We start from the raw sequence: 12,044 nt of genomic DNA, 5'->3' as shown, positions 1-12,044 counted from the left end.
TCGCAGCTGCCTCATTCCCTCTGCTGCCTGTCCCCAGCTCTCTGCGGCTCCCGTCCCCGCTCCCCCCGCCAATTGCTCCCTTCCTCCATCCCTCCCTCCCAGCCCCACTGAAGTCCTTCTTTCTCCTGCAGGCCATGGCTCTCACAAAGCTCTTACTCCGGGTTCTGCAAAGCGTATTCTCCAACGTAATCATGGTGGGTGATGAGCTGGATGAAGCCACACGTGACCGCATGCAGCTGTGTTCAGAGATGCTTATCAAGGAGATGGCTCGGATGGTGCAGGAGCTGGAGCAGCAGCAGGTCGAGGAGTTGAAGAGCACAGAGCAAAATGGTGTCACCTGGAGTGGCCTGCTCTCGGCCGCCTTGTGGAACTGGACCTTCTGGGCGACCGCTGGCTTCCTGCTCCTCCTGATTGTCGGGCTCTGCTGCTGCTTTAGCAAAAGAAGCCCTGAGGTGGGCAGCAGCATCAGCAGTGAAGAAGAGGAAGACAGTGAAGAAGACAGCGAAGAAGACAGCGAAGAAGACAGTGCAGAAGACAGTGCAGAAGACAGTGAAGAAGAAGATGCTGCCGATGCGGCAGATTTGGAGACGTACATTGCAATGCGCAACGAGTGGTCAGCGAGCGAACTGTGGAACCGGAGCGAGTTGGTGGATGCGGTGGTGGAAAGCCTCCTTGTTGCTCTCCAACGGTCCAATGTCTTGTCAAAGGGTTTCTTCCCTGAGCTGGGACCAGCCATCGGGGTGGGCAGCGCCTTTGATTGCTGGAGTCCCCAGGAAGACGAGCCTGTCTACCGTATGCTCGTGCGCCTGAAGCCCTCCCGTGGCCACACCTTCTGCCTGGAGCCAGGCACCGTGGCAAACGAGTCCCGCATCCGTGTGGAGCTGGAGTGCACATGCACTGCTCAGCAGACGGTGAGGCGCGCGCTGTGCTTCCTTCACAACCCCAAGGAGCCGCTCAGGAAGAAGCAGAAGCCCAGCCTCCTGCACACCCTCTGCACTGGCTCCTATCTAGATGTGCGGAAAACTGCTCGCTGGTTCCAGGATTTGGTGAGGGAAAACAAGGCAATCGTGCGCCTGTTACGTTTACGTTACTACCTTCTGACTGTGCTGCCCTCCAGACGCTCCTGCAAAGTGGCAATTAAACATATCTCTGGGAGAACCATGCTTGTTGAGATGATCTTTGGCGTGCAGCTGGGCGACTCAGACATCTTCATGAGCAGCCAGGCGAGAGAGGATATCTTCACCCCAAGCACAACCTGGACACTGAGCTGCGCCCGGGCAGAGGCGAAGTTCTTGTGGCTGATGTTCGATCAGACCCCAGATGACAGCTTGCTCAGCTGCCTGCATCTCTGCACCCGCATGCTGGCGGGCACAGGCTTCTCCAGCTATACCTTGAAGACGGTGGTGATGCACCTCCTGACCACCACACCCCTGTCAGGCTGGTGCAGGACACATTTCCTGCTGCGGCTGGGTGATATCATGAGGTACCTGTGCCGCTGCTTGGAGGAGAAACGCCTCGACCACTTCTTCTTTGGGAACGAGAAGATTCCCAAGGAGATCGTCTTGCCCCCAGCCTTGCAAAGAGCCAAGCCATTCAACCTCTTCCAGCATCTGGCGCAGGATCCGGCTGCCCACGAGGAGGCAATGCGTGAGTTCGAGGAGCTGCGACGTCGGCTTACAGCACAGCTCTTCTTCTAGGGGCACTGAAAGTGGTCTTCACGCACAGAGCCGTGTTTGCAGAGTTCACAGCTGAGGACAGACGAGGACCACCTCATGCAGGAGAGAGATGAAGGACAGAGCGCAGGACGCTGCAAGGAAAGGCAGGGCAGAGTGCAGGATGCTGCAAGGAAAGGAAGAACCTCGTGCAGTGGATCTCTGCCAAGAGCAGCAGCATTCTCTTCTGGATGGTTTTGACATAGCAGCCACTGACGACTACAGCGGCGACAAAGATGACTTTCCCCCTGCTTCCTTCTCTCACTGGCTGCGGCCAGAATGGCATTCCACATGGGCCAAACTCTTGGTGGCAGCTCCGGCTGTGCAGGGACCAAGCGAGAGGCACCGCTGATGTGCCCCCGTGTGTTCACTGGGGTCTGGATGGAGAATCTACGCATGCTGGACCCTCCCCAGGGAGCTGGTGCCCCAGAACTGAGCATGCTGGGCGCGGAGAACACGCTGCTCTATCGGCAGTGGGGATTCCTGCCTCGCCTTTCCTCCACAGCAAGAGCACGCTCTGGGGAGTGGGACCCAGGTGCAGCTGAAGAGCCCACTGGAAAGGAGCCTGGCAACAGAGACTCCTGTTACTACCTGGACAGTGAGCACCCTTCCTCTTTGAGAGAGTCCATTCCCTCTGGGAGCTTGCTCTTGTGCAAAGATGCCAATAAATCTCTCATGTTACACCCAAAGACACACAGCTTCTGTGAGGGTGTGGGCTACGGAAAGGGCTCTGCTTGATGGTTAGGCTGATGGGGGCTGTGCTTGATGGTCAGCTCCACAGAATCATAGATTCATAGAACAGTAACAGTCGGAAAGGACCTTAACATAATTTAGTTCCAAGCCTTCCGCCATGGGCAGGAACGCCTCAGGCCAGACCATGTCGCCCGGCACTTTGTCCCGCCTGGCCTTGAACACTGCCAGGGATGGAGCATTTACCACTTCTTTGAGCTACCTGTTCCAGTTCCTCACCACCCCCAAAGCAAAGAACTTCTTCCTTATATCTAACCCGAACTTCCCGTGTTTTAGTTTGAGCGCATTACCCCTTGTCCTATTGCTACAGTCCTTGATGAGGCGTCCGTCTCCAGCATCCCTGTATGCCCCCCTCAGATACTGGCAGAGTGCTGTGAGGTCACCACGCAGCCTTCTCTTCTCCAGGCTGAAGACCCCCAACTTTCTCAGCCTGTCTTCATACGGGAGGTGCTCCGTTCTTTTCCTTACTTCATCTAGATGCGTTGAGAAGTAAGCTACAGCCCTTTTATAGGGTCCTGTATCTTGAGCTAGGACCTCTAGGGTTATGCCTTGTCTCTCACGTGAAAATAACCAAAAGGGTTTGGTGACGTCTGGCAGTCCAAGGGCCAAGGCCCTCATTATTTCCTTCTTTAATTCGTTAAATGCCCGTTTTGCTTCCCCAGTCCACTGCAATTTCCTCATTTCTGTTTGCAGCAACTGCTATAGGGGTTTGACTAATATACCATAATTATAGATCCAGAGTCGACAGCAACCTGTCATCCCGAGAAATGTCCCAAGTTCCTTGAGTGTCCCGGGGTGGAGGGGTTTAGCAGGTCATTTCTTTGCGTTCTTGTCCTAATTTCTGCTGCTCCCCTGAGACCTCATACCCCCGGTAGGTGACTTCTTGCTTCATTGTTTGTGCCTTTTGCTGAGATACCTTATATCCTTCAAGTCCATGAGAATTTAACAGGCTTCCCGTCCATTCCTTACAGGTGTTTAAGGTTTCGGTGGCTATCAACAGGTCGTCCACGCACTGGAGCAAAACTCCTTGCCCAGGCAGTGCAGTCCCGTCTTCAAGGTCTTTTGCCAGTTGGCTTCCAAAGAATGTTGGGCCATTTCCGTTCAAAAGCAACCAACTTTTGGGTCTCTGGCTCCAAGGGCAGGCAGAAGAAGGCGTCTTATAAGTCTAAAACAGTAAATCACACAAGATTCTCTCTTAATTTTGTTAACCAAGTGTAAGGGTTGGCCGCTGCAGGATAAAGTTCTAAATTAATAAAGCTCTATTTTATCGATAGCTCTTACATCTTGTATTAATCGATAGCTTTTCTCATCCTCTTTCCGGATTGGCAAAATGGGGGTGTTATATTTTCTTACCGGTGGTGCCCTGGGCTTCAGTCTTCCTTGGAGTGGTTTGGCACGCTTTGCCTTCCCTGGTATTCCGCTGGCCCACACTCCTGGATAGACTCGATCCAAGATGTCCAAGGGGACCTGCTTTGTTACCTATGGCTGGATGAGAGCTGAACTTAATATTTTGATTAATTCGTTCGTTGTCTCTAACTTTAATTTGTATTTCACCATTTTTAAACTTGATCTCTGCTTCCAATTTTTCTAATAGATCCCTTCCTAAGAATGATTTGGGGGTATTTGGCATATATAAGAAATGTATGCATTCCTACCATTTTACCCATTTTGTATCGGAGAGGCTGCATGTATGGTACCTTCTGTTGCTGGCCTGTCGCCCCAATCACATTTAAAAATTCATTATCGATCAAAGCTAACTGTTGATTTACCTCGGCAAACGTAGCCCCGGTGTCTACTAGAAATTCTACATATGTGCCTTCCTTCCCCAGCTTCATTATAACCGGGGGATTGGCCAGAGTTTCAACCATCCGGTCCCCCCTGTTCTATTTCTAATTCAGCAAGGCATGGGAGGTGTGTCCCGGCAGAGGTACCACCACTGCCAAGAGTTGCAGGAACTGGCTGCATTCAGGGAATAATTTTTATTGTGTTATGGAGATCCTGCTTCTCACTCCCCTCCAAATTCTGCTTACTAGCTGGCCCGCGGTTGGGCGGGCGGGACTGCGGTGCGCCCGTGGCGCCTGTGACATCAGAGGAGATGAGTCACAATGGGGGATGGATATGAGGTTGCCAGCAGGCAGCACCGCCCCAGTACGGCCTGGGGCAGCAGTGAGTGCGCACGCAGGGGGGAGGCTGGGCTGGACAAGGGCCGGGGCAGAAACGTGGGTCCCTGGGGGTGGATGCTCAGCCTGCATCGAAACCCTGGCTGCGAGCTCCTTGGGCAGGGCACGCTGCCGCTGCCACGGGGCCTGGGCGCAGGCCTTGCTGCCTCGCAGCTGCCTCATTCCCTCTGCTGCCTGTCCCCAGCTCTCTGCGGCTCCCGTCCCCGCTCCCCCCGCCAATTGCTCCCTTCCTCCATCCCTCCCTCCCAGCCCCACTGAAGTCCTTCTTTCTCCTGCAGGCCATGGCTCTCACAAAGCTCTTACTCCGGGTTCTGCAAAGCGTATTCTCCAACGTAATCATGGTGGGTGATGAGCTGGATGAAGCCACACGTGACCGCATGCAGCTGTGTTCGGAGATGCTTATCAAGGAGATGGCTCGGATGGTGCAGGAGCTGGAGCAGCAGCAGGTCGAGGAGTTGAAGAGCACAGAGCAAAATGGTGTCACCTGGAGTGGCCTGCTCTCGGCCGCCTTGTGGAACTGGACCTTCTGGGCGACCGCTGGCTTCCTGCTCCTCCTGATTGTCGGGCTCTGCTGCTGCTTTAGCAAAAGAAGCCCTGAGGTGGGCAGCAGCATCAGCAGTGAAGAAGAGGAAGACAGTGAAGAAGACAGCGAAGAAGACAGCGAAGAAGACAGTGCAGAAGACAGTGCAGAAGACAGTGAAGAAGAAGATGCTGCCGATGCGGCAGATTTGGAGATGTACATTGCAATGCGCAACGAGTGGTCAGCGAGCGAACTGTGGAACCGGAGCGAGTTGGTGGATGCGGTGGTGGAAAGCCTCCTTGTTGCTCTCCAACGGTCCAATGTCTTGTCAAAGGGTTTCTTCCCTGAGCTGGGACCAGCCATCGGGGTGGGCAGCGCCTTTGATTGCTGGAGTCCCCAGGAAGACGAGCCTGTCTACCGTATGCTCGTGCGCCTGAAGCCCTCCCGTGGCCACACCTTCTGCCTGGAGCCAGGCACCGTGGCAAACGAGTCCCGCATCCGTGTGGAGCTGGAGTGCACATGCACTGCTCAGCAGACGGTGAGGCGCGCGCTGTGCTTCCTTCACAACCCCAAGGAGCCGCTCAGGAAGAAGCAGAAGCCCAGCCTCCTGCACACCCTCTGCACTGGCTCCTATCTAGATGTGCGGAAAACTGCTCGCTGGTTCCAGGATTTGGTGAGGGAAAACAAGGCAATCGTGCGCCTGTTACGTTTACGTTACTACCTTCTGACTGTGCTGCCCTCCAGACGCTCCTGCAAAGTGGCAATTAAACATATCTCTGGGAGAACCATGCTTGTTGAGATGATCTTTGGCGTGCAGCTGGGCGACTCAGACATCTTCATGAGCAGCCAGGCGAGAGAGGATATCTTCACCCCAAGCACAACCTGGACACTGAGCTGCGCCCGGGCAGAGGCGAAGTTCTTGTGGCTGATGTTCGATCAGACCCCAGATGACAGCTTGCTCAGCTGCCTGCATCTCTGCACCCGCATGCTGGCGGGCACAGGCTTCTCCAGCTATACCTTGAAGACGGTGGTGATGCACCTCCTGACCACCACACCCCTGTCAGGCTGGTGCAGGACACATTTCCTGCTGCGGCTGGGTGATATCATGAGGTACCTGTGCCGCTGCTTGGAGGAGAAACGCCTCGACCACTTCTTCTTTGGGAACAAGAAGATTCCCAAGGAGATCGTCTTGCCCCCAGCCTTGCAAAGAGCCAAGCCATTCAACCTCTTCCAGCATCTGGCGCAGGATCCGGCTGCCCACGAGGAGGCAATGCGTGAGTTCGAGGAGCTGCGACGTCGGCTTACAGCACAGCTCTTCTTCTAGGGGCACTGAAAGTGGTCTTCACGCACAGAGCCGTGTTTGCAGAGTTCACAGCTGAGGACAGACGAGGACCACCTCATGCAGGAGAGAGATGAAGGACAGAGCGCAGGACGCTGCAAGGAAAGGCAGGGCAGAGTGCAGGATGCTGCAAGGAAAGGAAGAACCTCGTGCAGTGGATCTCTGCCAAGAGCAGCAGCATTCTCTTCTGGATGGTTTTGACATAGCAGCCACTGACGACTACAGCGGCGACAAAGATGACTTTCCCCCTGCTTCCTTCTCTCACTGGCTGCGGCCAGAATGGCATTCCACATGGGCCAAACTCTTGGTGGCAGCTCCGGCTGTGCAGGGACCAAGCGAGAGGCACCGCTGATGTGCCCCCGTGTGTTCACTGGGGTCTGGACGGAGAATCTACGCATGCTGGACCCTCCCCAGGGAGCTGGTGCCCCAGAACTGAGCATGCTGGGCGCGGAGAACACGCTGCTCTATCGGCAGTGGGGATTCCTGCCTCGCCTTTCCTCCACAGCAAGAGCACGCTCTGGGGAGTGGGACCCAGGTGCAGCTGAAGAGCCCACTGGAAAGGAGCCTGGCAACAGAGACTCCTGTTACTACCGGGACAGCGAGCACCCTTCCTCTTTGAGAGGGTCCATTCCCTCTGGGAGCTTGCTCTTGTGCAAAGATGCCAATAAATCTCTCATGTTACACCCAAAGACACACAGCTTCTGTGAGGGTGTGGGCTACGGAAAGGGCTCTGCTTGATGGTTAGGCTGATGGGGGCTGTGCTTGATGGTCAGCTCCACAGAATCATAGATTCATAGAACAGTAACAGTCGGAAAGGACCTTAACATAATTTAGTTCCAAGCCTTCCGCCATGGGCAGGAACGCCTCAGGCCAGACCATGTCGCCCGGCACTCTGTCCCGCCTGGCCTTGAACACTGCCAGGGATGGAGCATTTACCACTTCTTTGAGCTACCTGTTCCAGTTCCTCACCACCCCCAAAGCAAAGAACTTCTTCCTTATATCTAACCCGAACTTCCCGTGTTTTAGTTTGAGCGCATTACCCCTTGTCCTATTGCTACAGTCCTTGATGAGGCGTCCGTCTCCAGCATCCCTGTATGCCCCCCTCAGATACTGGCAGAGTGCTGTGAGGTCACCACGCAGCCTTCTCTTCTCCAGGCTGAAGACCCCCAACTTTCTCAGCCTGTCTTCATACGGGACGTGCTCCGTTCTTTTCCTTACTTCATCTAGATGCGTTGAGAAGTAAGCTACAGCCCTTTTATAGGGTCCTGTATCTTGAGCTAGGACCTCTAGGGTTATGCCTTGTCTCTCACGTGAAAATAACCAAAAGGGTTTGGTGACGTCTGGCAGTCCAAGGGCCAAGGCCCTCATTATTTCCTTCTTTAATTCGTTAAATGCCCGTTTTGCTTCCCCAGTCCACTGCAATTTCCTCATTTCTGTTTGCAGCAACTGCTATAGGGGTTTGACTAATATACCATAATTATAGATCCAGAGTCGACAGCAACCTGTCATCCCGAGAAATGTCCCAAGTTCCTTGAGTGTCCCGGGGTGGAGGGGTTTAGCAGGTCATTTCTTTGCGTTCTTGTCCTAATTTCTGCTGCTCCCCTGAGACCTCATACCCCCGGTAGGTGACTTCTTGCTTCATTGTTTGTGCCTTTTGCTGAGATACCTTATATCCTTCAAGTCCATGAGAATTTAACAGGCTTCCCGTCCATTCCTTACAGGTGTTTAAGGTTTCGGTGGCTATCAACAGGTCGTCCACGCACTGGAGCAAAAGTCCTTGCCCAGGCAGTGCAGTCCCGTCTTCAAGGTCTTTTGCCAGTTGGCTTCCAAAGAATGTTGGGCCATTTCCGTTCAAAAGCAACCAACTTTTGGGTCTCTGGCTCCAAGGGCAGGCAGAAGAAGGCGTCTTATAAGTCTAAAACAGTAAATCACACAAGATTCTCTCTTAATTTTGTTAACCAAGTGTAAGGGTTGGCCGCTGCAGGATAAAGTTCTAAATTAATAAAGCTCTATTTTATCGATAGCTCTTACATCTTGTATTAATCGATAGCTTTTCTCATCCTCTTTCCGGATTGGCAAAATGGGGGTGTTATATTTTCTTACCGGTGGTGCCCTGGGCTTCAGTCTTCCTTGGAGTGGTTTGGCACGCTTTGCCTTCCCTGGTATTCCGCTGGCCCACACTCCTGGATAGACTCGATCCAAGATGTCCAAGGGGACCTGCTTTGTTACCTATGGCTGGATGAGAGCTGAACTTAATATTTTGATTAATTCGTTCGTTGTCTCTAACTTTAATTTGTATTTCACCATTTTTAAACTTGATCTCTGCTTCCAATTTTTCTAATAGATCCCTTCCTAAGAATGATTTGGGGGTATTTGGCATATATAAGAAATGTATGCATTCCTACCATTTTACCCATTCTGTATCGGAGAGGCTGCATGTATGGTACCTTCTGTTGCTGGCCTGTCGCCCCAATCACATTTAAAAATTCATTATCGATCAAAGCTAACTGTTGATTTACCTCGGCAAACGTAGCCCCGGTGTCTACTAGAAATTCTACATATGTGCCTTCCTTCCCCAGCTTCATTATAACCGGGGGATTGGCCAGAGTTTCAACCATCCGGTCCCCCCTGTTCTATTTCTAATTCAGCAAGGCATGGGAGGTGTGTCCCGGCAGAGGTACCACCACTGCCAAGAGTTGCAGGAACTGGCTGCATTCAGGGAATAATTTTTATTGTGTTATGGAGATCCTGCTTCTCACTCCCCTCCAAATTCTGCTTACTAGCTGGCCCGCGGTTGGGCGGGCGGGACTGCGGTGCGCCCGTGGCGCCTGTGACATCAGAGGAGATGAGTCACAATGGGGGATGGATATGAGGTTGCCAGCAGGCAGCACCGCCCCAGTACGGCCTGGGGCAGCAGTGAGTGCGCACGCAGGGGGGAGGCTGGGCTGGACAAGGGCCGGGGCAGAAACGTGGGTCCCTGGGGGTGGATGCTCAGCCTGCATCGAAACCCTGGCTGCGAGCTCCTTGGGCAGGGCACGCTGCCGCTGCCACGGGGCCTGGGCGCAGGCCTTGCTGCCTCGCAGCTGCCTCATTCCCTCTGCTGCCTGTCCCCAGCTCTCTGCGGCTCCCGTCCCCGCTCCCCCCGCCAATTGCTCCCTTCCTCCATCCCTCCCTCCCAGCCCCACTGAAGTCCTTCTTTCTCCTGCAGGCCATGGCTCTCACAAAGCTCTTACTCCGGGTTCTGCAAAGTGTATTCTCCAACGTAATCATGGTGGGTGATGAGCTGGATGAAGCCACACGTGACCGCATGCAGCTGTGTTCGGAGATGCTTATCAAGGAGATGGCTCGGATGGTGCAGGAGCTGGAGCAGCGGCAGGTCGAGGAGTTGAAGAGCACAGAGCAAAATGGTGTCACCTGGAGTGGCCTGCTCTCGGCCGCCTTGTGGAACTGGACCTTCTGGGCGACCGCTGGCTTCCTGCTCCTCCTGATTGTCGGGCTCTGCTGCTGCTTTAGCAAAAGAAGCCCTGAGGTGGGCAGCAGCATCAGCAGTGAAGAAGAGGAAGACAGTGAAGAAGACAGCGAAGAAGACAGCGAAGAAGACAGTGCAGAAGACAGTGCAGAAGACAGTGAAGAAGAAGATGCTGCCGATGCGGCAGATTTGGAGACGTACATTGCAATGCGCAACGAGTGGTCAGCGAGCGAACTGTGGAACCGGAGCGAGTTGGTGGATGCGGTGGTGGAAAGCCTCCTTGTTGCTCTCCAACGGTCCAATGTCTTGTCAAAGGGTTTCTTCCCTGAGCTGGGACCAGCCATCGGGGTGGGCAGCGCCTTTGATTGCTGGAGTCCCCAGGAAGACGAGCCTGTCTACCGTATGCTCGTGCGCCTGAAGCCCTCCCGTGGCCACACCTTCTGCCTGGAGCCAGGCACCGTGGCAAACGAGTCCCGCATCCGTGTGGAGCTGGAGTGCACATGCACTGCTCAGCAGACGGTGAGGCGCGCGCTGTGCTTCCTTCACAACCCCAAGGAGCCGCTCAGGAAGAAGCAGAAGCCCAGCCTCCTGCACACCCTCTGCACTGGCTCCTATCTAGATGTGCGGAAAACTGCTCGCTGGTTCCAGGATTTGGTGAGGGAAAACAAGGCAATCGTGCGCCTGTTACGTTTACGTTACTACCTTCTGACTGTGCTGCCCTCCAGACGCTCCTGCAAAGTGGCAATTAAACATATCTCTGGGAGAACCATGCTTGTTGAGATGATCTTTGGCGTGCAGCTGGGCGACTCAGACATCTTCATGAGCAGCCAGGCGAGAGAGGATATCTTCACCCCAAGCACAACCTGGACACTGAGCTGCGCCCGGGCAGAGGCGAAGTTCTTGTGGCTGATGTTCGATCAGACCCCAGATGACAGCTTGCTCAGCTGCCTGCATCTCTGCACCCGCATGCTGGCGGGCACAGGCTTCTCCAGCTATACCTTGAAGACGGTGGTGATGCACCTCCTGACCACCACACCCCTGTCAGGCTGGTGCAGGACACATTTCCTGCTGCGGCTGGGTGATATCATGAGGTACCTGTGCCGCTGCTTGGAGGAGAAACGCCTCGACCACTTCTTCTTTGGGAACAAGAAGATTCCCAAGGAGATCGTCTTGCCCCCAGCCTTGCAAAGAGCCAAGCCATTCAACCTCTTCCAGCATCTGGCGCAGGATCCGGCTGCCCACGAGGAGGCAATGCGTGAGTTCGAGGAGCTGCGACGTCGGCTTACAGCACAGCTCTTCTTCTAGGGGCACTGAAAGTGGTCTTCACGCACAGAGCCGTGTTTGCAGAGTTCACAGCTGAGGACAGACGAGGACCACCTCATGCAGGAGAGAGATGAAGGACAGAGCGCAGGACGCTGCAAGGAAAGGCAGGGCAGAGTGCAGGATGCTGCAAGGAAAGGAAGAACCTCGTGCAGTGGATCTCTGCCAAGAGCAGCAGCATTCTCTTCTGGATGGTTTTGACATAGCAGCCACTGACGACTACAGCGGCGACAAAGATGACTTTCCCCCTGCTTCCTTCTCTCACTGGCTGCGGCCAGAATGGCATTCCACATGGGCCAAACTCTTGGTGGCAGCTCCGGCTGTGCAGGGACCAAGCGAGAGGCACCGCTGATGTGCCCCCGTGTGTTCACTGGGGTCTGGACGGAGAATCTACGCATGCTGGACCCTCCCCGGGGAGCTGGTGCCCCAGAACTGAGCATGCTGGGCGCGGAGAACACGCTGCTCTATCGGCAGTGGGAATTCCTGCCTCGCCTTTCCTCCACAGCAAGAGCACGCTCTGGGGAGTGGGACCCAGGTGCAGCTGAAGAGCCCACTGGAAAGGAGCCTGGCAACAGAGACTCCTGTTACTACCGGGACAGCGAGCACCCTTCCTCTTTGAGAGGGTCCATTCCCTCTGGGAGCTTGCTCTTGTGCAAAGATGCCAATAAATCTCTCATGTTACACCCAAAGACACACAGCTTCTGTGAGGGTGTGGGCTACGGAAAGGGCTCTGCTTGATGGTTAGGCTGATGGG

At 54.5% G+C, this 12,044-nt stretch overlaps 2 protein-coding genes across 2 annotated transcripts; both read left to right on the top strand.

Annotated features, from left to right (window-relative positions):
• Positions 1 to 191: 191 nt before the first annotated feature.
• LOC308221324 (inositol 1,4,5-trisphosphate receptor-interacting protein-like 1) lies at positions 192 to 1,697 on the top strand (the record flags this gene model as incomplete). Its single annotated transcript, XM_080618310.1, has 1 exon — positions 192 to 1,697. The coding sequence occupies one exon, from the start codon at positions 192 to 194 to the stop codon at positions 1,695 to 1,697; it is 1,506 nt and encodes a 501-aa protein (XP_080474436.1).
• Positions 1,698 to 9,769: 8,072 nt separating this feature from the next.
• On the top strand, positions 9,770 to 11,275 carry LOC308221323 (inositol 1,4,5-trisphosphate receptor-interacting protein-like 1; the record flags this gene model as incomplete). Its single annotated transcript, XM_080618309.1, has 1 exon — positions 9,770 to 11,275. The coding sequence occupies one exon, from the start codon at positions 9,770 to 9,772 to the stop codon at positions 11,273 to 11,275; it is 1,506 nt and encodes a 501-aa protein (XP_080474435.1).
• Positions 11,276 to 12,044: the final 769 nt, after the last annotated feature.

Source organism: Psittacula echo (genome assembly GCF_963264785.1).
Source record: "Psittacula echo genome assembly, chromosome: 5".
Classification (NCBI taxonomy): Eukaryota; Metazoa; Chordata; class Aves; order Psittaciformes; family Psittacidae; genus Psittacula; species Psittacula echo.
Note: the sequence above shows the minus strand (reverse complement) of the source record. Positions and strands in the feature narration are given on the sequence as shown.